Genomic DNA, 26,218 nt, shown 5'->3' on the forward strand with positions numbered 1-26,218 from the left:
CATGAAGAACAGTCACTACCTATATCATACTGTTATAATCCATACAGACCACATTTTCCACCAGGCTGTAAAATTTCACGATCTTATTTTCACATCAAATACTGAAAAATATAGTAGTGTTATTATGATAAATGAGATGAAGCTCTTCTTTCTTGTGTTAAGTTGAATCTCTCATAAGATGATTACCAGATTTGAGAACAATATTATTACATTTGTTCTACAACAGTTACGTTATTTTTCAAACATTAGGGATAATTTATGACTGATATTTTTAGTGGGAGCTCAGATCACAGTGTTGAAGTGCAGTAGGTATCACTTAGTATCTACATTGAGTGATAATGCCATGAAACCATCACCGTCAGCACAGATGTAACTAAGCTAGATTATAATGCCTTGACTACAAGCCAGTGAATTGAAACCCCCGAAAAGGGAATAAATTTTTACACGCAAGCCAATCCACAGGAGAGTGGAGAATGGAAACAGAGCACTGAATGAGGCTCAGTCTTGATCCATGGGCATTGGAAGGATTGTTAGAACTACTGGGTCAGACCTATTGCTGCAGGCAGATAAACACCTGGGTCAGTGGCTCTGCCCATTTCACACACACCCTCTGTGAGAAGAAAGTGTACTATCCATTTGCAATAATCACAACAGATTCTCTGCATCCATCTCAATGTCTGCTGGCATGGATATTAAGCAGCATCTCTGTAAAACAATTATATTCTTACTTTGTTTAAACAACAACAAACTTCAATTGTAGTTCAGTTGTAAGCCCTCTGATGCCAGCCCCTTTCACATAATAAACTAAAAGACTTGCCAAATATTATTTGCAAGTTATAAAAGTTTACATGCAAATAGTACTAGCACAAAATGTAAAATAAATCAGTCAGTGCTTCATGTGCCATTCTGTGTGTTACTTTCGTTTATTGTGCTGTTACAGATCTAGCATCTTGTTCTTCCAATACATAACTACACCAAATATAGAAGACACATACTCCAGAGTTTTGTTTTTGGCATACCAGCCCCCCACAGGACAGGAGTGTAAGAACAAGGGACCTGTGCTCAGTTTTTACAACAATGTAAGTGATATTTTTGAAACAAAACAAGAGAAACAGTTTTTAGCATATATTGTAAAGATACACAATTAATATAAACATGCAACTTTGTTGCAGGAGCTTATTTTTCTGTTATAAAACAGCAAGAAAAAATTACATATTTAAATCAATGTATGTTCAATTATTTAAAAATATAATTCATCCTCTATATTTTCTTCAACATTATGAAACAATTGTGGCCTCAAAGGTTTGTCACTGGTCTCTTGCTGATCCATTCTTTTATGGCTGGCAGTTCACTTATCTTCTTCTTAAGAGATGCTAGATTTGGATAATCTTTTGTAATATCAAACTGAGCCACACAATTCATGTAATCACACAGTGCAGCAAAGAAAATGTCTCCCCAAGTCAGCTAAAACAAAAGAGAAAATGAAAATATGTATTAAGTGGTATTTCAGATTTCATATTAATTACAACAGGATTGAAGTGAAGTAAAATGAATAAGTCATAATACTATAGTTTTTACTTTTCGTAGTAATATCTGTGTTCCAATATACCAGAAATTTCTTGAACAATTAACAGCTGCATTTCCTTTTAACTTCATTTATACAGAGCTACCTGACATCTAACAGTATTTAAACATAATCCATTATTTTGCAACTAGCATTTGGTATATATGAGGGGTGTTTAAAACGTCCATGCAAAATCCGCGAGATGGCACCACCGACGTGTATCGACGTCATATTTAGTTAGTAGCATCTTTGGAAAGAACACACACCAAGTTTCAGCCGTATTTTTCTATTTCTTTGTGTCTGGCATTCACGTGAATCAAGAAAGTTGAGTGATTGTCAAAAAATGGACGAAAAAGAATTTCTTGTGGTGATTAAACATTACTTTGTGAACGGCAAAAAGCCTCAGGAGGCTAAAGAGAAGCTTGATAAACATTACGGTGACTCTGCACCTTCAGTTAGAACAGTTTATAAGTGGTTTCAAAATTTTTGGAGTGGCCATATGGGCACAAGTGATGCTGAATGTTCTGGATTCCCTGTGGAGGTTATGACTGCAGAAATCATTGATAAAATCCATGATATGGTGATGGATGACAGAGGAGTAAATATGCGTGAGATTGCTAGTGCTGTGGGCGTCTTGAATGAATGGGTACATAATATTTTGCATAAACATTTGGACATGAGGAAGCTATCCGCAAGATGGGTTCTGCGATTGCTCACACTTGACCAAAAACGGAATCGTGTGAAGTGTTGCAATGATGGTTTGCAGCTGTTCAGGAAGAATCCGCAGGACTTTAAGTGCCGTTTCATCACTGTGGATGAAACATGGATACATTACTACACTCCTGAGACCAAACAACAATCCAAACAATGGGCTACCAAGGGAGAATCTGCACCAAAATGTTGAAGACCGTTCCTTCGGCTGGAAAGGTTATGGTGACTGTCTTTTGGGATTCGCAAGGGATAATCCTCATTGACTATCTGGAAAAGAGTAAAACTATTAGAGGTACATATTATTCATCGTTACTGGACCATCTGAAAACCGAGCTGCAAGAAAAATGCCGGCAATTGGACAACAACAAAGTCCTTTTCCATCATGAAAATGCACCAGCACACACCTCAGCAGTTGTGGTCACAAAATTAATGGAAATAGGACTCCAACTCGTTTCACATCTCCCCTATTCTCCAGATCTGGCTCCCTCTGACTACTATTTGGTCCCCAATTTGAAGAAATGGCTGGCAGGACAAAGATTTTATTCAAACTAGGAAGTGATTGCAGCAACTAATAGCTATTTTCCAGAATTAGACAATTCCTATTATTCGGAAGGGATCAAAAAATTAGAACAGCATTGGATGAAGCATATAAGTCTAAAAGGAGACTATATTGAAAAATAAAAAAGGTTTACCCCAAACATGTAAGTAGTTTTTATTTTTGCACGGACTTTTCAAACACCCCTCATATTAACAGACAATGGGCATACATCTTTGCTTGTACTTAGCTAGAACTAAGTTAAATTTTTTGAGCAATGAAAAGTCTATATGAGCTGCAGTTGGAATGAATATATAAAACTGACAATAGGCATGCATCTTTGTAGGCACTGTACTTAGCTAGAACTAAGTTAAATTTTTTGAGTACTGAAATGTCTATATGAGCTACAATTGGCACGAATAAATTGAACTTAGCAGCATTACTTCTACAAAATTTGCCACTTACTACTGAACACTGAAGAAGATAGACTTCCACTGTATGTATTTAGCTGGCACTAGCATCATATTGTATGATTCATGCACAATTACTAACAAAAGTACTAATAGGCAATCTAAGACATAAGAAAAGTTTTAGGGTTGGGAAAATAGGGTAAACTATTAAAAAATACAACTGGGGTTCACTGAAAGTAACACTTCTGGAAGTTGAAACATACAGCAGCATAATGGTTGTTCTTTTAATATGAATTTTAAGAGAATCAGTATTACGAATATGAATAATGTGAAGTACAGAAATGTGTCATAGCAACTTATCACACAACTTTAAAATGTATAAAGACAATCCGAAAATCTTTACATTATCCCTGGAAAATCTAGTGAGATTAAGTATGGTCATGTGTAAGATTCTTGAAAGATCTAACATTGAATCAACTGCTAGGATTTTTACATGTAAGTGCCTTACTGCTTAATTTCAGCATGAAAAATGAATCTGACACAAACACACAGTTCTGCATCCTCATGTACTACACTTACACCTATATCACAATGAAAACAATCAATTATTGATAAAATTATTTAACTGGATAGATAACAAATCTACTCACTTAGTGGCGGCAGAGCACACACATAAAAGATTGTTGTGATTAGCAAGCTTTTGGAGCCAGTGGCTCCTTCTTCAGGCAGGTGGGTTGAAGGGGAAAGAAGCAAGGTGAAGGAAAAGGGTGGAGAGGTATAGGAAAAGGGGTAGATTTTGGGAAAATCACCCAAAACTGCAGGTCATGGGAGACTTACCATATGGGATGAGAAGGAAAGATTGATTGTTGGGGACTACATCAGATAAGATTTGAAAACCTGAGAGCTTAAAGGTAGAAAACAAGGTAATATGCAAGACAGAGATTACTACTGAAACATCATACACAAGTTAATATGAGTGAGAAGCTAAGTGCATAACAGAGGTGGGAGGGGGTGGTGAAAAATAAATGGAAAAGACAATGAAAAACGTAGGAAATTAAAACGGAGTGAAGCAAAGAGTAGTTAGTGAGGAAATGCTGAGACGGAAGAAACTAAAGTAGATTAAGGTCAGGTGGGTGGAAAGAACCATGGACATGTTGTGCTAGTTCCCACCAGTGGAGTTCTAAGAAACTGTTGTCTGGGGGAAGAATCAAGATGGCGTGTGTGGTGAAACAGTCACCGAGGTCACATGTGTCATGTTGTAGAGCATGCTCTGCAACAGGATATTGCAAATTGCCAGTATATATCCTCTGCTTATGCCCATTCATTCTAATTGATAATTTGGTGGTAGCTATGCCAATGTAGAAGGCTGATCAGTGTTTACATAACAGCTGGTATATGACATGTTGTTTTGCAGGTGCCTCTCCCTTTGATAGTATATGTTTTGCCAGTTAAAGGGCTATTATAGATGGTGATAGGAGGGTGCATGGGGCAAGTATTGCAGTGGGTATGGTAACATGGATAGGAGCTGTAGGGAAGGGAGATGAGTCCAGAGGGAGCATAGGGTCTGATAAGAATATTGCGGAAATTGGGAGGGCGACAGGACGCTATTCTAGATGTGGTGGGCAAAATCTCAGACAGAATGGATCTCATTTCAGGGCATGATTTTAGGAAATCATGGCCCTGTCGAAGTAGCTGATTAACACATTCCAGACCAGGATAATACTAAGTCACCAATGGCGTGCTCCAAAGCTGTTTTGTGGAGTTATCAGCAGTACCAGGATTGGATGTGATGGCCTGGAAATCTGCTTTTTAACTAGGCTGGTGGGATAATTATGTGCAATGAAGGCTGAGGTGAGAATGGTGGTGTGTTGCTGTAAAGAGTCTGCATCCGAACAAATACATTTGCCTCAGATGCCAAGGCTGTATGGGAGGGAACATTTGACATGGAAAGGATGGTAGGTTTAATGTGGGCAGAAATGTGTAGCTGGCCTTCGGTGAGGACGAGATCAAGATCAAGAGAAGTGGAATGGGATTGGGAAGAGAACCAATCAAATTTCAGGTGGTCCTATCCTGGCCTTAATTTACATTGATTTCTTCTGTCTCAGCTTTTCTTCACTGTAACTACTCTTTGCTTCACACCATTTTAATTTCCTACATCTTTCATCGTCTTTCCTGCCTATTTTTCACCACCCCCTCCCACCTCTTATGTTCATTGCACTTAGCTTCTCACTCTAATTAACTTGTGCACTCCCCATCTTTAAGCTCTCAGGTTTCCAAATCTCATCCAATGCAGTCCCCAACAATCAGTCTTTCCTTCTCACCCCGTACGGTAAGTCCCCCATGACCTGCAGTTCTGGGTGACTTTCCCAAAATCTACTCCTTTTCCTAGAACTCTCAAGTCTGTTTCCTTTACCCTACTTCCTTCCCCTTCAACCCTTCTGCCTGAAGAAGGAGCCACTGGCTTCGAAAGCTTGCTAATCTCAACAGTCTTTTACATGTGTGTTCTGCTGCCACTTGGTAAATAGATTTTTTATCTATCCAGTTAAATAGTTTTATCTATATCATTTTTCTGAAATATGTTGCATGCATGTTAAGTAAGAAAATACATACAAAACTGGTTGTTAGCTAAACGAAAACTATTTTCACAAATTACTTTAATAATGAGGCGCAGAAGATAGTTTCACTGATGTGTATCCAAGCTGCCTTCTCATTGTATGGACTAACATCTGTGTGATGGGATTATGGATGCATTCAAGTGAATAGCATTTACTTTTTGTTTTTAATAGACACATACATCACCAATTTCTCTTAATACTTCAGTTTGCTTTTAAGCATGAATCCCCAAAGAAAGCTTCCTTCACATTGGTGATTACTGTTACACAACATTTCTCAACTCCAGCATGATACATAAAATAGCCAAAATGTAATTATTACAGCGGATTAGACATAAGTCTTATCCAGTGACATGAGTGCATTCCATCTGGAAGCTCTGTGTTTTTCACCATTTGTTTTGCATTCATTCAGAAAGGTATTGCAGGAGGAGATTGTGAACCCATGCCTAATATAGTCTTTCACACCGAGGCATTGACATACACAGTGGTTGACAATGGCCTTCAGTAGTAACCTCAAATGGAGCTTATTATCTGCATCCATTTTCTTCTGTGGTAGCAGGTCCTTTGTGTTTTCATTTGAAGTGCTTCTTCACTTCTTTCTTCAGTTCCTCACTTAATGAACTTCATAAACCACTGTTTCAGAATTCTCTTGCAATTGCTTCTGCACAACATGTTAATTAAGTGACACTGTTTAAAGTCCACTGTGCTTTGAAAAAAAAGCAAATTTTAACATGGTAACAAAACAAAAAACATTGCTTTTACTTAAAATTTGCCACTCATGACGCTTCTCTGAAAGTTGCAAATGAATAACATGCCAGGCTAAAATGAACTGTTGCATTTTCGGCAGAATTCTTTTTAGATACTAACCAAAGCAGAGGTGACATTTTTTGAATGGTCACCATACAAGTGTGGGCGTGGAGAGGGCCCACTTAATATTTACAAAAAAATATGAGTGTAGGCTTCAGTTTCAAATGACAGTTCCTCTCCAGCAGTTGGTATTTCCCCTACAGTGCCTTCCCACAATCCCCATCACTACTGATCTCCCATGTGTGCCCTGCCACCTATGCATCTACCAGCTACAGTATTGTGTGTGGACTCTAAAGGAACAAGACCTATGGAGTGTCAGTACAGGAAATGTTTAGTGGCCTGTTCCTCTTCCTTTACCACCTGGCACCCCACTCATTCCTGTTCTGTGCCACCTCCCTCTACACTAACATCACCTACACCTATGACCTTGCTACTGTTGAAAACTGCCTTTCCTACACCCAATTGACTCTATTATTATTTCTTCTATTTCTGTCTGTAAGCTTGTGCTTTTTATAATACTAGTGCCATCTGTAAAAAGAAGTAATTTTGCTTGTTGCATATATGATGGAAGTTCCTTTACATATATGACACAATAGTGGATCCAAGATCGAGTCTTATGGAACCCAAAAATTGATTTCTCCCCGTTCAGAAGATTTTCCATTGTTTACTTTGATTGAATTATTAAGCACAACTTTCTGCATACTTTTATTTTGATGTGACATTATCCATTTGTTGGCTAAACTGTCAGTTCCATAAAACCTCAATATTTTTAGGGGAGTATCATGATTCACATGGTCAAATGCTCTAGATAGGTCACAGAACATACCAACCCCAGTGTTGATTTGCTATTTGATGGTTGTGAAAAGTGTAGAGAGCATTCTCAGTTCAGCATGTCTTCTGAATTTCAAACTGTGATTTATGAAGGATACATCACCTCTCATAAATTTTGGAAAATGATGTCTGTAGTGCATGGATTTGCCTGCATTATATCTGAAACCCAACTATCTTTATCAGAGTTGATTTTAAAAACAAAAGTGTTTTCTAATTTAAATATATGTTATGGAAAGTTATTAAGCACTTTGAAAGGATGTTTGTATGATTCCCTTACTTTTACCTCCATGCATTACTTAATGGCACTGTTTTGTGTTGCAAGTGCACTGTGTGATGCCACAAATTCTCTACATCATTATTCCATTACAGAATGTTGGGTAGCAAGTACTCAAAATTGTTTCTGTAGTGGTGCATAGAACATAATGTCCCATGAAATGAACTGGCAAAGCAGTGTCCATATACTGATTTGCTTCATGAAAGACATTACACAACACTATAGTTTCTCGTCATTTACTAGAACTATCATATCCCCAACAAATAAAACAATCTTTTCATTTACATTTGCTCTCAGATGATAAATGTATAGCAGGAAAATAAAGCGGTCCATTAGCCAATCCTAGGGACACACCAAAGTGACTGCATTCAGTTGGCTATATTTCAGTGATTTTTTTCTACTTTTGATCAGAATACCTTACTGAAATCAATTTTGCTTTAATAAAAGAGTTAATTGAAGTATTTTTTATAGAAATTTCAGATATCACCACTATCTGTTCTTATGAGAAGATATTTGTTATCATCCACAGTAATAGCTTCTTCCAATTTAAAATCATCTATTCTTTAATTGTTTATCATACATTAGATTTAACACACTGCTGAGTCATTCACAAATTGCTGTCTGTGTTGATTTTGCCCTTCTGAACTCCTAATGTGAGCAAGACAGTATGTCATTCTTATTTTCAAGTGACATCAGTTTATGATGTATAATTTCTTTGGTCTGCCACATACCCATGTGAGACATCATTATCAGCATCTGACAGACACTGAAAGGGGGATTTACATTTGGCCAACTGGTTGAATCATGCAATATCCAAACTTGTGGGGCACTTGGATATGACAGTGAGCCAGTGTTAGAGAGAATGAGAAGTTGAGGGCAGGCATTCACACTGTCAAGGTTCCATTGGCCACATCTGACCACCACAAAGGAGGATTGAAATATTGTGCACCATGCATTGCATAACCTCTTCACATCTGTGCTGCCATCCAAGTACAAGTAGTAGACTCCCTGCAATGCACTATGTCATCCTGCACCATTGGTTATGACTTCACGTCACGGCTGGTAGTGCCTGAGGGTACTCTGATGACACAGTGGTACACCACAGACATTCTGTGTCCTCATCTGTTGCCTCACATCTGACAGTAACATGGTGCCATTTTTCAACAGGACAATCCTTGTTGACACGTACCACATGTCTTTATGAACTGCCTGTCTGATATGGAGATTATTCTGTGGCCAGCAAAATCCCCAGATCTGTTCGTGGTAGCACAGTTGCAGGACCAGCTCATATGTCAACTGCATCCTAGTGCCAGTATGCAGGATAGCATGGGCCAGTTACAACACTTGTAGGCCAGCTTGGCCCAGAACGGAATACAATGGCTTTATGACATTCTTCCCAATTAAATCAGTGCATGCATACAGGTACAGGGGGTGCAATGCCATTCTGATAAGTGGGTTCATACTGCCAAGTTCTTGGGAAATTTGACTTGATTTTGTAATTACTACAATAACATCACATACCCTCTCAACCTGTGAAGTTTCACTTTGTTTCCTCCTCTCTTTCTGGGTGCTTCATTTTTCTGTCAGGCAGTGTATATCATCACCACTATCACTTTGACTTATTGGTACACTTAAAGACAAATAACTACCTCATAACGTCAATGAGTATTGAAGTATGCCAATAGAAGGCACCATTAAAAGAGAACATAAATGTATATGGCATATGAAAGGAAAAAAATCTTGGGTTGCGCAAGAAATGACTACCTAGAAGAAGAAGAAAAGAACATTCAAACTCAAGAACAATAAAGATAATAAATGCTCAGAACAAGCTAGAAAAAAGTGGCTAAAAGAGAATTGTAGTACAACTCATTAAATGGGGAGAAAGGGAAGACATTATTTACTGTAGAAGTGAGTAAAGAGTAGGCTTGAGCTTGAAATCCAAACTTTTTTAGAAGCTACTATTGAAAGACAAAAATGTAATGTACAAATGTCACAAGAAAGTCGTCCAGACATGGGAAGAGTATTTAAAATTGCTATATGACACAGATCACAAATCAACAAATCTACAGTTCGAATCCTTGAATGATGTGGATGATGTTAGGAAAGAACCACTAGCTAGTGCAGTTTAAATGAAAAACAGGAAGGCAACAAGTACAGATGTGAGATCAAGAGAAATACTTAAGAATTTGAACCAAGAAGCAATAAGAGAAATACTGAGGCTATGCAACAAAATACATGAGAGTTGTGAATGGTCAGAGAACTTTTTGACAGTACTAATGATGCTAATACCAGAGAAACAGGGAATAAAAGAATGTCTTGAACACAGGATAATTAGCCTAATTTAACATGCCACCACAGTTAAGGTGCAAGACAAAAAGACTGAAAAAGATAATGGAGGTGGAGTTGACTGAGGAGCAGTTTGGTTTTATGAGAAATAGAGGCACAAAATATACACTAATGACATTATTTTCCAAAATTAATGAGAAGATGATGTACAGTAAGGCAACTATAATGTAAGGAAACTATGGTGCTCACTAAGGTAATACCAGACTGAATAAAACTTTCACACAACACACACAATACTGAACTGTTGTGGAACATATCATTTCACATGAGCTTCCAATTTGTTGAGAAACTACCTGACACTTAGTAATAAAAGTCCTGAATACAAAGCTCTTCAAAAAACATTATTCCAGTAACCTAGTACACTGTTGCATCAAATGGTGGTGGTAGGTTTCTTTTTTCTTTCTAGTGTGGAATGTGACAGATGCAAAATTCAAGTTTTGCACCTTTTTTTTGCCATTTTGACCATGAAGAAGCAACAAAAATCATTCTATACATTTTTAAACTAGGCTGAATTTGTTGCAATTTCAGATTAAAATGGGCTTGGAAGAGCTTATATTATCTGAGATACAATTTTTCAAAGTCTGGCAGATTTTCCAAACTTGGAAATTTTAAGCTAGTTTTCATGTATCATCACATGCTGTAGTCTTTCTATCTTCAATAACCTGTCTGAAATGTTTCAGCAAAGTAAATAATTATTCAATTTAACATTCTGATTGGCAGTTGGAGAAGCTGATTTGGTGGGAGGTCACTGTTCACAACAAGGTGACTGAAATTGTAGAAAAAAAGTGTACATAAAAAGTTTATTTAACAAACATTTACTTGAGGTGAATGCAAAATGTAAATGATGTGAATGATAGTGTACACAAAATGTGAATTAAAGGTGTTTCCTCCTCTAAAGGACCAGTGCTAAGCAAATCTGATAATCTGCCTTGTTCAGTGCCATTTTCATTGTCCTGAATGTCCGGAAATGGAATGTAAATATGTATTTGTTGATTATCCCAAGGTATAACCTTGTCAAAAAGTCCTAATACAAAGGCAACCCACATGTTGATAAGTATTAATTGATAGAAATAATGATATCAATACCTGATATTTTTCCTTGACTTGTCTGAGCAGCCTATACATCTCAGCATCTTCATTGAACTTGTCCAAGTCTTTGGTTTTGAAATTGATGTCTACCATAATTTCTGGCTGCTTTTTGCAAGTTGTCTACTGCAGGCTTTCCTATAGCTGCAAGCATTTCTGCAGGAAATCACATTTAGCAGGTTTGAGGGGGCTTTTTCCCTCGACACCATCTTTGTCTAAAGGCTTTGGACTGTAGCAACTCATCCCCATTCGAGCAGTTTGTTTTTGTAACCCAGTCACTGCTGCTCCTGGTGTTATGTGCGAAACAAATGTAGCTCTGTAGCATCTTGCATGGGAGGAAGTCTCACCATGTCAAAACTGGTCTTGTAAGCAGCCCGTGTGAAGAGCAGGTAGCACAGATTGTTGAGGATTTGACTGGACCTTTCCCCATTGTACAGCTCAATGAGGAGTTTCTCCTCTGATTCAGCTACTTCAGCAGTTGTCACGGCTGGATTAGAAAAAAACTGCAGCTGTCTCTTTAAGGTCTACATGTTTCTTTAGTATGTGAAACAACTACAGTTTCCCCTGGCCAGAGAAGCATGCAATGAAAACACAGTCACTGAAGGCATGAGGTGACTGACTGTGAATGTTGGGGTGGTTAAGTAGAAGGCATCTGGCATTTCACCTCTTCCGCACTTCTGAATATGTATAGTACCTTGTGTGGGACCACCAAGATCAGTGAGAATGACTTACAAGTCTTCATCCACTCCTGCAATAAGCATGACATGAAAATTAAGAGTCCTTTCTGATAGTGGTCGTGATGATTAATGTGTCAGCACCTTCTTCAGCCTGAATAACCTCAATGTGTTTGGCTTCAAATTTCACCTTCAGCAGTTGAATGAACCTTAATTTGTTTTTATTAGTAGATAACAAATTTCCTTGGGAAACAATGGGAGTGGTGGTTTCCTCAAGGATAAGAGGATTTATTGCCCTTCCTCATCCCTTCTTGAGTGAGTACAAACATCAAGAATGGTTACAGTTCATACATGTAGAAGTTCTCCAGTTCTTCATCCGACTTTTTCAAAATGCATACCCTGTGGAACAGGGTGAGTGGGTCAGAGGTTACTTGTCTGCTGTCAACACTAATAGTACACGTGGAAGAGAAAAGAGAGAGACTTTGATTTTAGACCCAAATTTGACATTTTGGAAGTTTTCCCCCAAAACCTTCAAAGCGCTTTTTTTCCTATTATCTTTTGCCATAGGACAGTTGACACTTTTCTCTCCTATATCTCCACTGCTTAAGAACATTATCAACCCCATTTTATGAAATGGAGGGTACTTCAAAAATCAGTCACACAGTTTCTTTTTATCAGATTCATCTCTAGTAATTCACAATGATGTGATTTATACTTCTGCTTCTTTCATCAATTCACTTATAATATTAAGTTCGCAGAAACCATCAGTAGGTTCCCATCTCTCACTATGTGTTATTTTTCCTATATCTATGTATTCTCTGCCTTCAAAGTATCAAATTGGATATATTTTTACTTCACTCAATCATTTCACACAGGTTATTGACTATGTCTTAGACAAATGACTATGACGAAACATGAAAATTAGCTTAAAATTTTCAAGTTTGGAAAATTTGCCACATTTTGAAAAGCTCTATATCAGAAACTATTATGTCTTCTGAGTCAATTTTGGTCTCAAATTGTAGCAAATTAAATCTAGTTTAAAAACATCACTGACAGAAACGTCTTCCTTCTTGTTCAAAGTGGGAAAAACTGAAAAAGTGTAAAAATTTTGCAGTTTTGGGATACTCAAAAGTGATCCAGGGGGCTGGTGAGGTCAGAAACTTGGATTTTGTATGTTAGTCACATTAAAAAAATAAATAAATAAAATAAAAACCACGTAAGCTATTACCATCACTTGATGGAACCTAGGCCCCCTATTCATGACAAAGTTACTGGACTGTACCTTGCAGTCATATTACATTTAAAATTATATTACATTTTTAATTAACTGGACTTCTGAGAAATTATTTATGCAGATTATGACTTACCAAATACATGTAGAAAACTGTGTTATCTGCAGTTCTGTAATACTATATAAAGACAAGACATCATTTGACATTGCTATCAAAAATAATAAACATTTCTTGCAGGCAGTTTTAACTGTGTTAGCATGGCATTTAAATCAGTAGACAAATTGTTTCTGCCATATATATCCTTTTTCCTTGCATATAATTTTAAACAAAAATTGTATACACAACACTGTGATGTTTTGTTCTCTTCCTCACAGTCAGTTTTCACAGAACACACGAAATCTGTATTTATGGCTTATTGGCTTATGATTAGAATACTGTAACATAATCTGAATTATCTGACACTTTGTTATCCTATGCATTCACTGATTAAATCTGCGCAAAGTACTGTCACTGAAGCTATCATTCTCACTGATCCAGCAACTGGAGAGGCATCTACCAATGTTCAATGATCCCAATCAATCTACCCATTCAATTTAAGTGACTTCAATTCCCAATCAAAGTTTTGTTTCCAATAACAATGAACAAGGCTCAATGTCAGAGAAAGGGGGGAAGAGAAGGAAATGGACACAGAGTGGGGTAAGGAGGATGTGGAAGATGTGGTGGACAGACAATTGGGAGTGGGTAGAGATGGTGATGTACAGACAGAGGGGGGGAGGAGGAGGAGGAGGAGGAGGAGGATGAGGATATGGGTAAAGAGGGGGGAGGGGGGAATGAACATTGAGAGGGGGAAGGAGGAGATGGGTAGAGAGAGAGAGAGAGAGAGAGAGAGAGAGAGAGAGAGAGAGAGAGAGAGAGAGAGAAGGTGAGGTGAGGGGGAGAGGGGGGGGAAGATTGTGATGGACAGACAGAGGGAGAGGGGGAGGGGAGAGGGAGGATGTGGGCAAGGAGCAGGGGAGATGGACAGAGAGGGGGAAGAGAAGGAGATTTGAACATGCATCCAATTCTCACACATATTTAGCAATGGTACATATTGCCAGCTTTGCTATTTATAGATGAAAAATGAGAAATAAATAAATAGTTTTCAGCACCATTAATATATTATGAAGATCCAACATGGTACTTAGAAATTACAACAAAACAACAATAGCTTCCACAGTTTTATATGAATTCTGCATGTAAACAAACACAGTCAGCTGTATGATTATATATAAAAAAGAACAGAATACAACAAAGAGACAACCATGTCATGAATACCATCAATTGTGAATTTATTTCTTTTTCTCCGGGGTGTGAGCAGGTGGATAGAAATATTTTATCAGTTGTTCCAATCATAAGCCATTATTGTTGATTTCCAGTGATTTACAAATAAACATTATCAGTTGAATGGACAGGTGAGAAAGTTCATATTAAAGTGTAGATGTGTTGTGGATGGTACTCCTTAGAAGTTTTTCCACTCTATGTTTTTTCTTTGGAGTACTTTTCTGGAATCTCTTGTGTATTCCAATGGACCACATTCACTTTAAAATAACCAATAACCATGTGGGTCTCTTTCTCAGCTTCATCAGTTTCATAGTAATAGACATTTTTAATACTGTCACTATAGTGCAGAAAGTCATAAAACACTTAACAAATGAGTAGGCAGCAATAATCATGGATGATACTTGAGTAATATCACATACAAGATGGAATTTCCCTGTGAACTGAATAATATATTCTGTATTTATTACATCTGAGCTGCTAAAATAGTGTACCATACTGTGACCTAAACCCGAGATAATGCCTTTCCTCGAGAGTGCATATCCCAAACTCCACTATTCAGGAAACGTTAAGGGCTGATTTAAAACTGACTATTTATAGAATTATTCCACACTTTCTTAATTCTGCAGGTACTTCTCCATGGTACTGCAGGGCTAGGATTTCTAAGAGAGCAGATTTGTTTTTAGTATTTAGCTTTACCACAACCTTGGGGTTGTCACTTGGATAGAATTGTTATACTCTCTGTAGAGCACGTAATGTTACTTACCTTGCCTGCTGCAAGATATCCTCCATTTTCCTTCACCTGTTCATTAAGCCTTTGAAGATAGAAGGGTAGTGTTTCATTAAACACAGTTTCTTTCTTCTTCTGCTTAATAGCTTCATCAGGTTCCCAGTAATAGTCACTTAACTCTGCATCAAAATAGGAAAAATAAGTTTCTGTTATTTAGAACCTAAATGTGAAAACACAGATTTGTAAACACGTAACTCAATATTTATTACTGTCAGTGAAATTACAATTTTTTTAAATGCATGTAATTAGTCCCAGAAGTTTTATTTTTAAGTAATTTTATTCAGATACATGATGTATTAAAAACTCTATAAAAATTCAGTACTATTATAGTCCAGGAAGTGCTAACAACCTAATACTAATGTAGTACACAGAAACAAATACAACTTAAAGGATTGACTATGTTTCTTTTTATAAGTTGAGCTGTGAGGAACAAAAATAAAAATCTTTAAATGAACACTTGCAGAGTTCTAACACAGTGAGCTGGACCTAACTCCACTTTCTATCACTGGTCGCCTACTAATAACTGTAAATTCCCCCCCCCCCCGATTTCCATCTAAATCTAGTCACAAACATCATGTAAATATAGTGTGTGCATAAATTAGGAACATATACTGTGTTCAGACATAAAGATTTACTTCAAAGGAAATAGCCTATTGACAAATAGACAGAATGGATTCAGATAATATTGTTCGTGTGAAATACGACTAGCTCTTTACTCACACGAAGTAAAGGGTGTTGTTGACAGGGGATCTCAAATTGATTCCATGTTTCTCGATTTCCAAAAGGCTTCCGATATCTTTTCTCTTAAATGGCTTCTAATCAAATTGTGAACCTAAGGAGTATCACCTCAGTTATGTGACTAGATCCACGATTTCCTGTCAGGAAGTTCACACTTCGTAGTAACTGATAACAAGTCCTGAAGTAAAGCAGAAATGATATCTGGCACTCCACAAGGAAGTGTTATAAGCTCTTGGTATTTCTGATCTATATAAATGATTTAGGAGACAATCTGAGCAGCCATATTAGATTGTTTGCAGATGATTCTGTCGTTTACCATCTACTAAAAATCATAAGTTTAAAACTGAGTGCGAAATTATTTAGACAAGACATATCTATGCATCAAAAAGTGGCCCTAATTATCCTAAGGTCATCAATATAAGTACTGAAAGGACTCTGGTAAATTTTGGTTACGTAATAAATCACATAAATCTAAAGACTGCAAATGCAGCTAAATATCTAGGAATTATAATTACAAGCAACTTAAACTGGACTAATCAGAGAGAACATTGTGGGGAAGACAAATCAAAAACTATGTTTGATTGGCAGAACACTTAGAAGACGAACAGGTCTACTAAAGGGACTGCCTACATTATACTTGTCTGTCCTCTGCGAGAGTATTGCTGTGTGGTATGGGATCAACCAGATCGGATTGAAGAACAACATCAAGAAAATCTGAAGAAGGGCAGCTCATTTTGTATTATCAGAAAATAGGTGAAAGAGTGTCACAGGTGTGTAATATATGACTTGGGGTGACAATCATTAAATCTATCATACGAGACACAAATGATGTACACATACAACAGACAATACAATCCTATTACAGAATGGTTAATTCCATCCTGGGATCAAACTGTATAATGCATACCAACATGCAATAATAATGAACAGACAGAATTTCAAATCAATGGAGAAGAATTACTTGATCAAGCACTGCATCTTCACAGTAAGGGAGTATCCAGAAAAACAAAACTGCAGCAATAGTTTGTCAGTCAACTGTTTCTGTGAAATGTATAGAGTAATAAAATATTTTGCAATATTACCTTTTTCTAAAGTGATGGGTGTAAAAAATTTCAAGAAATATATGCCATGATTAAAAAATGGTCCAGAGCACAATGTACTGTCATAAATTCTCAGGCTAAATAAAATGTATGCAGGTAGAATGATGATGCTATTGTCAACTTTCCTGGGTGTTTGGATTTGATGATGCAACAATTTTCACAAAGTTCCCACACAGTGCTGTGCAGTAATTTGGGTTCTGTGTTCCAGAAAATCGGTGACCAGTGGGCCCTAGCAGTTAAAAAGAAAAAAAAGTCATTATGCTTTCCTGGAGCTGCCGTGCCTGTTAATTTGACTACAATGTAAAAGTTCTGCTGGGAAACTCTTACAACGCCTCCATACAATCCTGATCTTTCCCCATGTGATTTCCATATTTTCGGAACCCTAATGAGAGGCATTCATGGCCATCAATTTGCATCAGACAAAGAGGTGCATGCCTGGTACAATCATGGTTCTGCAGGCAACTGCAAACATTTTTCCATGAAGGCATTGACCATCTCACAGTGGGATAAATGTTTTAACAGTTACAATGATTATTCCAGAGGTAGTAAACAGTTTACATCCTTTTATCCCCATTTGTATCAGTTTCATTTGACTGCCTCTTATAATGTAAAGCTAGTGAATCACAATACAACAATATTGTTTCATTATTGTGTCTGTTGGACATGTAAAGACCATCAGCACCCTATTTAACAAAGATGTTCAAGGTGAAAAATATGCTCTGGCCTGATAGTGTGAAGATCTAAGTGGACAACTAGTCATGTTATTTGGTATTCCATTCTATTATTTACTAATTTATCCATCTTTTTTGTTTCTGTGGTCCACATTGTGAACATATCATAGGATACAGAACAAGTCAGTCATACAGATTTGTTGTGGTATCATCCTATGGTATTATGTAAATGGTACTATTACATTTTATATTAAGATATCTACCATTGTCACAGTCATCCTTATCCCATCACCATTGAACTTTAAAGAGAATGACAGGAGAAACTGCCATTCACCTGGTAGTTTAAGGTGGATCTCAGATTACAAGGAAGTAACCCACTCACTATGATTTTGTAAACCATACATCACGCACATGGGTATCAGACAGGTTATTTCACAAACCAGAACTGCAGTGAACTGCCATGAGCAGCATCTTTACACCCAATTCATTTGACATGACAGTTTGGAATCTCAGCTGTGAAGTGTTCCTCTTCCATTTGCTTCGCCACTGGGTCCTAAGGCGTTGGGGAAAAGTACTGTGGAAAATGACATGGGAAAAGATGGGGCATCACAGGACATACTTCATCAGCTTCATCTGTTGAGACCTGCCTGGCTCATGAGACCCTCCAAGTAGCTACACTGCTTCCAGTGTAGCCCTCAGTTTCACGCCTCAGCTTAATAAAAATAATAAAAAGTAGAGAGCCCAAAACTGAGCCCTGAGAAACTCCACACGTAATGATACCCCACTCTGATGATGGTGAGATACCTGCTTTCTGATTTCTATTAGAAAAGTATGAATCTCTGCTGCACCACTTACACCTACCTTTGTGTAACAGTATTAGGTGTCTGACACAGTCAAACCTTTTTGTTTGGATGCAAAGTATTCCAGACATTTTCATTATTTTATTGATGGACTCCAAAACATTGACAGAAAATGCAAATGTTGCATCTTCTATTTATCACCCTCTCTGAAATCCAAATTGACTTTTTCTGATGATATTGTGGTCACTAACATGCTTAATACTTCTGGCACACATTAGTTCCTCCAATCCCTCAGAAAAACTAGAGGGCAGAGAGATTGACTGATAATTAGCATGATCTCCCCTCTCTCTCTTTTTATACAGTGGTTATACAACTTATTTTAAGCCTTTCAGGAACTATTCTTTGCGTAACTGATGCATCAAAAATGTGGAAAAGGATTTTACTTACATGGCTATACCAGTATTTTAATAATTATTAAATATGTTGCAAACTCCTGTAGAGTTTTTACTTTTCACAGACTTAATGATTCTTTCAATTTCCTGTGTAGTTCCTGTTACCTCATTCTGTTGTACTGTGCTGTATACACTGGCTTGCAGAAAATTACTGGCTTGATTTATGGAGCCTCATAACCCTATTTGTTCTGTTACTATTAAAAAGATTTTTTTGGAAACATCAGCACCTGCATTTGGACACAATGAGATTATCCGCATTTTTTTATTTATTTTTTCCGTCTCTAAAACCTGCACTTTTCTGTTTCCTTCTATACGAAATTCCAGATAGTTTTTACTTTATTGTTTGAATTTTCAATTCCTGCCTTCAAAAACATGATCTTTTATTTATGTATAGTCTTGTTAAGAATTGTACTGTACAGTTTATAATGCATAATCTTGTTTGATTTCTTGGCATTCTGCGTAAAGCTCCTTTCTTGTTCTACAAGAAATTTTGACACCCATAGTAATCCAAGGCCTATAACCTGATTTAAAAAGGTTTCCACTAAATTTTTAGAAAATATTTCTTCAAATACACTTGTACTCTCATTAACAAATATATTAAATATGGAATTAACATCAACAGTAGCATACACAGGAAACCAGACCACAAGCTGTAGTTGATGATTAAAGTGTTCCATGGTTCGTTTGATGATAATCCTCCAGATTTTTCAAATGAAATTTACTTTTCTTGATGAGAAACTATCCATCATGGTCAAAGAGGACATCTATAATATTTTTCACTGTTAAATTATTATATCCATCCTTGTGTATAAACATGTTGTCTACTGAAGTACTGGAATTGGCTGGTGCTCTAGTTTGAGAGTTTTACCACTGACACTAAGTTGTAATAGCACATCAGGTGTACAAGGTCTATTCCGTTTCTATTTTCTGTTAAGAAGTTCAAATGAAAGTAGCTCATTACAATGAATGAATTAGTTTTCCTAGACAGCAACGGAAAAGAGAAAAACAATGAAGTTCCAGCAGGAACACTGTAAATTGACACAACAACAACTGTTGCATTACATTCAGTTACCTCTCTGCCACACACATCCAAGCACTGTTTAGCACAGTATTCACTTCAATCTAGAGATTTATATACTTCATTATTTCTATAAAGAAACTGCAACTCCACCTTTTCTCATACTAGATCTACAATAATGAGCAGCCAAATAGTAGGTTTCGATCCATAACATGTGGATTTTGTTTGTCAAACACTGTGCTAGTACATTATACATCTAGAATGAAATTAATTATTTCATAAACCATATTTCAAATATTAATAAACACAAAACTTACTCAATCTGAAGTCTGTTATCGTATCAACAGCCATATCAATCTCAGCAGATTCCCAATCATTTTCACCTGCCAGCCCCAGCTTCTTGCCTAAATAGCGGCATATAGCAGTGGATTGATGCATCTTCTTTCCATCAATTTCAAGAAGGGGAAGCTTTCCATACGGTGTAGCTTCAAAATTGGAAACAATAATTCATATTTTGCACATAAACAAAAGAGAAATCACATAAATGAAATTGATTGTACTGGTGAGTTCACTTTGAAATCCTTATATATAGAGCTGTATTTCTCCAGTAATCAAATACAAAGATAAAAAGACAACATGAATTATGAATTCTGATGCAGAATAGCTATTCATATTGCTGCTATAACTTGAATCCTTGAACACATGTGACACCTCAAAGTGAGACAACACAAGTTCTTGCAAAAAATGAAAAACTGATTTTCTGTCAACATTTTTTTCTAAATTTAGTCATAAAATAATTCTTAAGTCCAGAATGAGATTTTCACTCTGCAGCGGAGTGTGCGCTGATATGAAACTTCCTGGCAGATTAAAACTGTGTGCCCGACCGAGACTCAAACTCGGGACCTTTGCCTTTCGCGGGCAAGTGCTCTACCACTTGCCCGTGAAAGGCAAAGGTCCCGAGTTCGAGTCTCGGTCGGGCACACAGTTTTAATCTGCCAGGAAGTTTCAATTCTTAAGTCATCACCCTGCTTCATACAGTGTGTGGAGGTGGATAAAGTACACCTACAAGAAACAAAAAGGAAGTAATAAAGAAACCGCCATTCCATATTGCCACCTGGAATGTCAGGACCATGTGCCCAAGATACATCAATGATTCCCAAGAGGTTGATTTCATTTGTAAGACTGCAGTTATTGATAGAGAGCTCCACTGCTCGAATTAGGGCAATGTGTGACTACAGGAGACGCGGCTACCAGACATGGCCTCTATTAGAGAAGCTAATTACACATTCTTCTGGCAGGAGAAGTCACAAGATGAGCCCAGAATTCAAAGTGTAGGAACTGCAGTTAAAAACGCCCTCCTGAACAGTATTGTGCTAGCATCTGGTAGAACAGAGCAGATTCTTACTTTACAAGTATGCTCTTCAAGTGGAACCATCAACATCATTAATGTGTATGCTCCCACCTTATCATCCAGCATAGAAGAGAAGGATCTGTTTTACGATTTACTCAGTGACAGAATAACCAAAGTGCCTGGCTCAGAGTCACTATATATTCTAGGCGACTTTAATCCTCGAGTTGGGTCAGATAATGACATATGGCTGACTTGTCCGGGTCATCACAGAGTGGGAAATATAAATGATAATGGCCAGAGAGTGCTGGAAGTATGCTGCTTTCATGGTCTGTGTATCAAAAACACATATTTCCAACTTAAAGATCAACACAAGGTGACCTGGTGACATCCCCTCTCTCATTACTGGCACCAATTTGATCTTGTCATAGCTTGGCGTTCAGATCTAAAAAAAAAATGTCCTACTGAAACAAAGCTATCATAGTGCTGACTGCAACATTGACCATGCTCTGGTGGCAAGCAGACTGAGGCTCACGCCTAAGAAATATCACCATGCTAAACAGAGAGGTCAACCGCAGATCAACACATATCATGTTCATAGCTTTCAATGAAAACAAGAATTTGCCAGTAGTTTTGAAAGTGCTTTATCAAGAAATGCACAAACAGAAATGAATATTGATAAAAAATGGGCACAACTTTCTGATGCTCTACAACTCACCAGTATTGGCCTATGGAATGAAAAAGAATAGATACAAGGACTACCATGAGCAAAATTTGGAGGAGATGGAAACAGTCATTGAGGCAAAATGGGAAGCCCTGCTTTCTTATACAAGAAACCCAAACTGAAGAACTTTGGATGACTGAAGTGAAGCAAAGAACAGGGCACAACAAACATCTAGGCGAAATTTATGTGCAGATATACAGAAAGCTGCCAATTATGGGGACATTAAGGCAACGTACGATGGTATTAAGAAAGCGGGTGGTCCAACTGTCAAAAAAGCAGCTCCTCTGAAGACGAAGACAGGAGAAGTTATTACTGATGAAGGCAAGCACATGGAGTGCTGGGTTGAACACTACCTTGAGCTGTGTACAGCTGAAAATGAAGTAAGGAAGGATGGACTTGATGCCATCAAACAAACAAATGCCAGTTATGGAAGAGCTCGATGCAATGCTCACTATCTAAGAACTTGGCAGAGCGATAGACTGCCTAGCTAATGGAAAGGCCCCAAGTGAAGATGGGATCCCTGCAGAGATTATTACGTATAACAACCCTGCCCTTCTACAGCACCTATATTCACTTCTCACAACCATCTGGGAAGAAGGCTGTGCCCACTAAGTATGCAAAATTCAAAGATTGCTACTTTGTATAAACAGAAAGAAGATAGAAGTGATTGCAACAATTACCAAGGCATTTCACTGTTGAGTGTAGCTGGGAAGGCTTATGTACGAGTCATCCAAATGCAAGTGCAATTCCTAGCATCTAGAATTTACCAAGAATCCCAATGTGGCTTCAGACCTGGCCGATCAACAGTGGGTACGATTTTTTCTCTACAACTGCAAGAGAAGTGCTTTGAGCAGCAGAGACCACTGTATATTGATTTTGTTGACCTCGTCAAAGTATTTGGTTTAGTGAGCAGAACCAGGCTCTTCAAGTTGCTGCAGAATATTAGTTGCCCACCTAAACTACTATAATAACTAACTGTCTCTTTCCATGAGAAAATGCAAGCAACAGTCTGTTTCAATGGCAAAACAACAGAATCATTCCCAGTAAATAGCGGTGTAAAGCAGGGGTGTGTGCTAGTTCCTACTCTGTTTGGCATTTTCTTTTCCCTTCTGCTGAGATTTGATTTTGGAGACTGAGGACGGAGTGTATTTACAAACAAGGTCTGATGGAAATCTCTTCAATATTGCCTGTCTCAAGGCCAAGACCAAAGTCAATACAATTGTTATTCGGAAGTTGTTATAAGCAGACGATGCAGCTCTGGTAGCAAACTCAGAGGATGAGCTGCAGTATAAGTTATCACATGCATGTGGGAAGCTTGGTCTTACCATCAGCCTCCGAAAGACTAAAGATCACGGCACACAGCACCACCAACCTTCCATCCATCAGCACTGACAGCAATCCTCTGCAGGTAGTTGACGATTTTACCTACTTGCGATCTACAATATGTAGCAACTTGTCTGTGGACACAGATTACCAAAAGAATTGCAAAAGCATCGGCTGTCATGGGTAGATTGAAAAACAGAGTATGGAAGAATGGACTACTCACATTAAAAACTAAATTGAAAGCAGATAATGCTTGGGTTATCAGCACCCTTTTGTATAGCTGTGAGACATGGAAAACTCTTGCTAAACACGAATCTCGACTGAACAGCTTCCATCTCCATTATCTCCAAAGGATCCTTCAGATCTCTTGGAAGGATAGAGTACCCAACACCAAAGTATAATGGCTCACAAGCACAACCAGCATTCATGCACTCCTAAACCACCAATGTCTAAGGTGGCTGGGACATGTCAGGCTCATGGATCCTGAGCGAATATTGAAAAAATACAGCTGGTGGCCATGTCAAGTGGCAACATGCTGTACGCAATGGGGTTGAGCTTGCAGAGAACGAATGCATACAAGAAGACATCAGGAAGAGGGCAAGATGGAAGGAGAGGGTGGCCTCTGGTGGAAGTCCTTCACATTTCAAGTGCCCAGACTGCAGCAGAGACTGCCACTCTTGAGAGGGACTTTACATCCATAGCAGATGTTGCAGAGTCTGAACCAACTATGCTACACCATCATCTGACTACACACACAAACCACATCAAGGACGTTTTTACCAAATTTGTAACCTGATTTTTTACCCTTCTGTGCTATTCCTTGTGCCCTCTGCCTTGAGCACAGCATCTGTTATATCTGTCTTATCATCAAATTGTGTCTTTTCCTACATCCTCCCCCCCCCCCCCCTCCCACCTGAGTTGCAGTGCTGGCACAATGCACAATATAGCTCTACAGGCTTATAAAAGAGTTTATAGACAGTTGTTCTTCCCATACACTATTTGCAACTGGAACTGAGAGGAAGATAATGGTACCAGAGGCACTCTCCACCACACAATACAAGGAGGCTTGTAAAGTACAGGTGCAGGTGTAGATGTATACTCTACATCTCTGAAGAAGGATTTGACCAAAAGTTAGCAAAGTTCTCAGAGTTTTGTATGTGCCTATCAATGGCTCAGCATCTCAGTTATTCAATAATATTTGAAAGGGGATGATTCATGGACACAGCATGTAGTTATTTAACAATTTATTTCAATTTTACTGTACAATACTGAAAAATAAAGACTGGGCTAACGCTCTACAGCAACATTTATGGTGACCAATGACAACACATGGCTGTAACAATTTACATTTTATATTGCATCTTAACTTATGTAGCTTATTATACTAAAAGAAATCAAACTTTAATCCAAGACCTTTCACTTGAATACAAAGTCATTTAATACACTAGTCATGTCTGGCTGGAGGAAGAGGCTTCACTGGTATGTTTACTATTGTATCTTCTGTTGACAAATATTCCAATGTCAGAGAACACTACAGAAAAGTAATACTTTTAAAGTGAAACCTTATTTGAATGTGATTGATTTTCATGTGAAAATATGAGTTGCATGACAGTTTTCCAGAATATTAATTGTTATTATAAGATGAAGTATGATAGTTTCTTCAGATTTGGTACTTTCATGAAAACTGGCAGTTAAATTACTTCCTTCACTGCTTCGATGAGATAGCTGTACTTGACTTCAGTCAGTGAAAGAGCAATAGATTTGTGCATACTGAGAACTATCATATCACCCATCAGGATATGAAGTTGTAGCCCGTATATGATTTTGCACTAGTACCAGAATTCCACAAACAGCATGATTTTCTACCTTGTGCCAGAATTTCCCCAATCAGCATCTGTAAAACTGGAGAAGTAGATAATCTTCTTCTCTATGGTTCCTCCAATACACATCAGGAGTCAGCCATTTGCCAAAGAGCATTATGATTACTGTTGTTGTAGCTCGATAAGGCAATTGTGTAACTTGTTTTGGTTCAAAAACTGACAGAAAGAATTGATATTAAACAAATTCTCTGAATTAATCATGAGTTTTGTGTTCTCAAGTGGCTGTTTATGTACGCAAATTACTTCCAATTACAGTAGTGTCCTTGTCAGCTTTCTTTCTCGTATGCTGAATTGGTGTACATTTTCTCAGACATAACAAATTTGCCATTATTTGTATTTTATTTTCAGGTTAATTGACCTCTGTAGCTTGGCAGTACCTTCTGGTTCCTAGGACCTTTACACAAAAGCATGTGTATATCTCATTCTTGATTTCTATATTAATTATTATGTTACCTATGTACATGAATATGAAGACTGGCTGTTGTCTTTGATTGGCTATATAGACATGGGTCTGAGTTTTATAATTGCAATAATATTGATTTTAAAGTTGCATTTAACTTAAATTAACCATTGTTACATGCCTAATTGTGTACATAATTGACTTTTTAGATTTACAGTGTTTATACCCAGAATCCAATCACATTGATCAACAAATATGGCTGCTCCATGACTGTTTCTTTGTCTAAGTCTCCAATAAGAAATGCATTGGTGATATCCAGTTACAGATATGACAGTCAAACGTGTTTGATAGAGCCATACATAACTGAAATAAAAGTATAACTTGTCTCATAGAAACACAAGTAGCTGAAATTCCACAAGACAAATCCAGATATTTGGTAAACGACTTTAATTTCTCCAAAGTAAGCTCCATCACTACTGTATTTTTTCCAGAGTGGTTTTGTATTCTATTTATTCATCTGTTGTCTCATTTATAGCCAGTGGCCTAATCTCAGTGTATATAACCTAAAAAATGTC

The 26,218-nt window shown here is 37.6% G+C and overlaps 1 protein-coding gene across 2 annotated transcripts in view; it reads right to left on the reverse strand.

The window, feature by feature from the left end:
• Positions 1-1,112: 1,112 nt before the first annotated feature.
• Positions 1,113-26,218, reverse strand: part of LOC126457013 (glutathione S-transferase-like) — a 76,120-nt gene continuing 51,014 nt past the window's right edge. For both annotated transcript variants that reach the window (XM_050092984.1, XM_050092985.1), the window contains exons 3-5: positions 20,286-20,453; positions 15,166-15,308; positions 1,113-1,464 (exon numbers count right to left, since the gene is read on the reverse strand). In XM_050092984.1, the coding sequence (XP_049948941.1) occupies positions 1,297-1,464; positions 15,166-15,308; positions 20,286-20,453 (479 nt within the window). In that variant the 3' untranslated portion in view covers positions 1,113-1,296. The remainder of the gene's footprint in view (positions 1,465-15,165; positions 15,309-20,285; positions 20,454-26,218) is intronic.

The sequence above is a fragment of the Schistocerca serialis genome, chromosome 2 (genome assembly GCF_023864345.2).
Source record: "Schistocerca serialis cubense isolate TAMUIC-IGC-003099 chromosome 2, iqSchSeri2.2, whole genome shotgun sequence".
In the NCBI taxonomy this organism is placed as follows: domain Eukaryota; kingdom Metazoa; phylum Arthropoda; class Insecta; order Orthoptera; family Acrididae; genus Schistocerca; species Schistocerca serialis.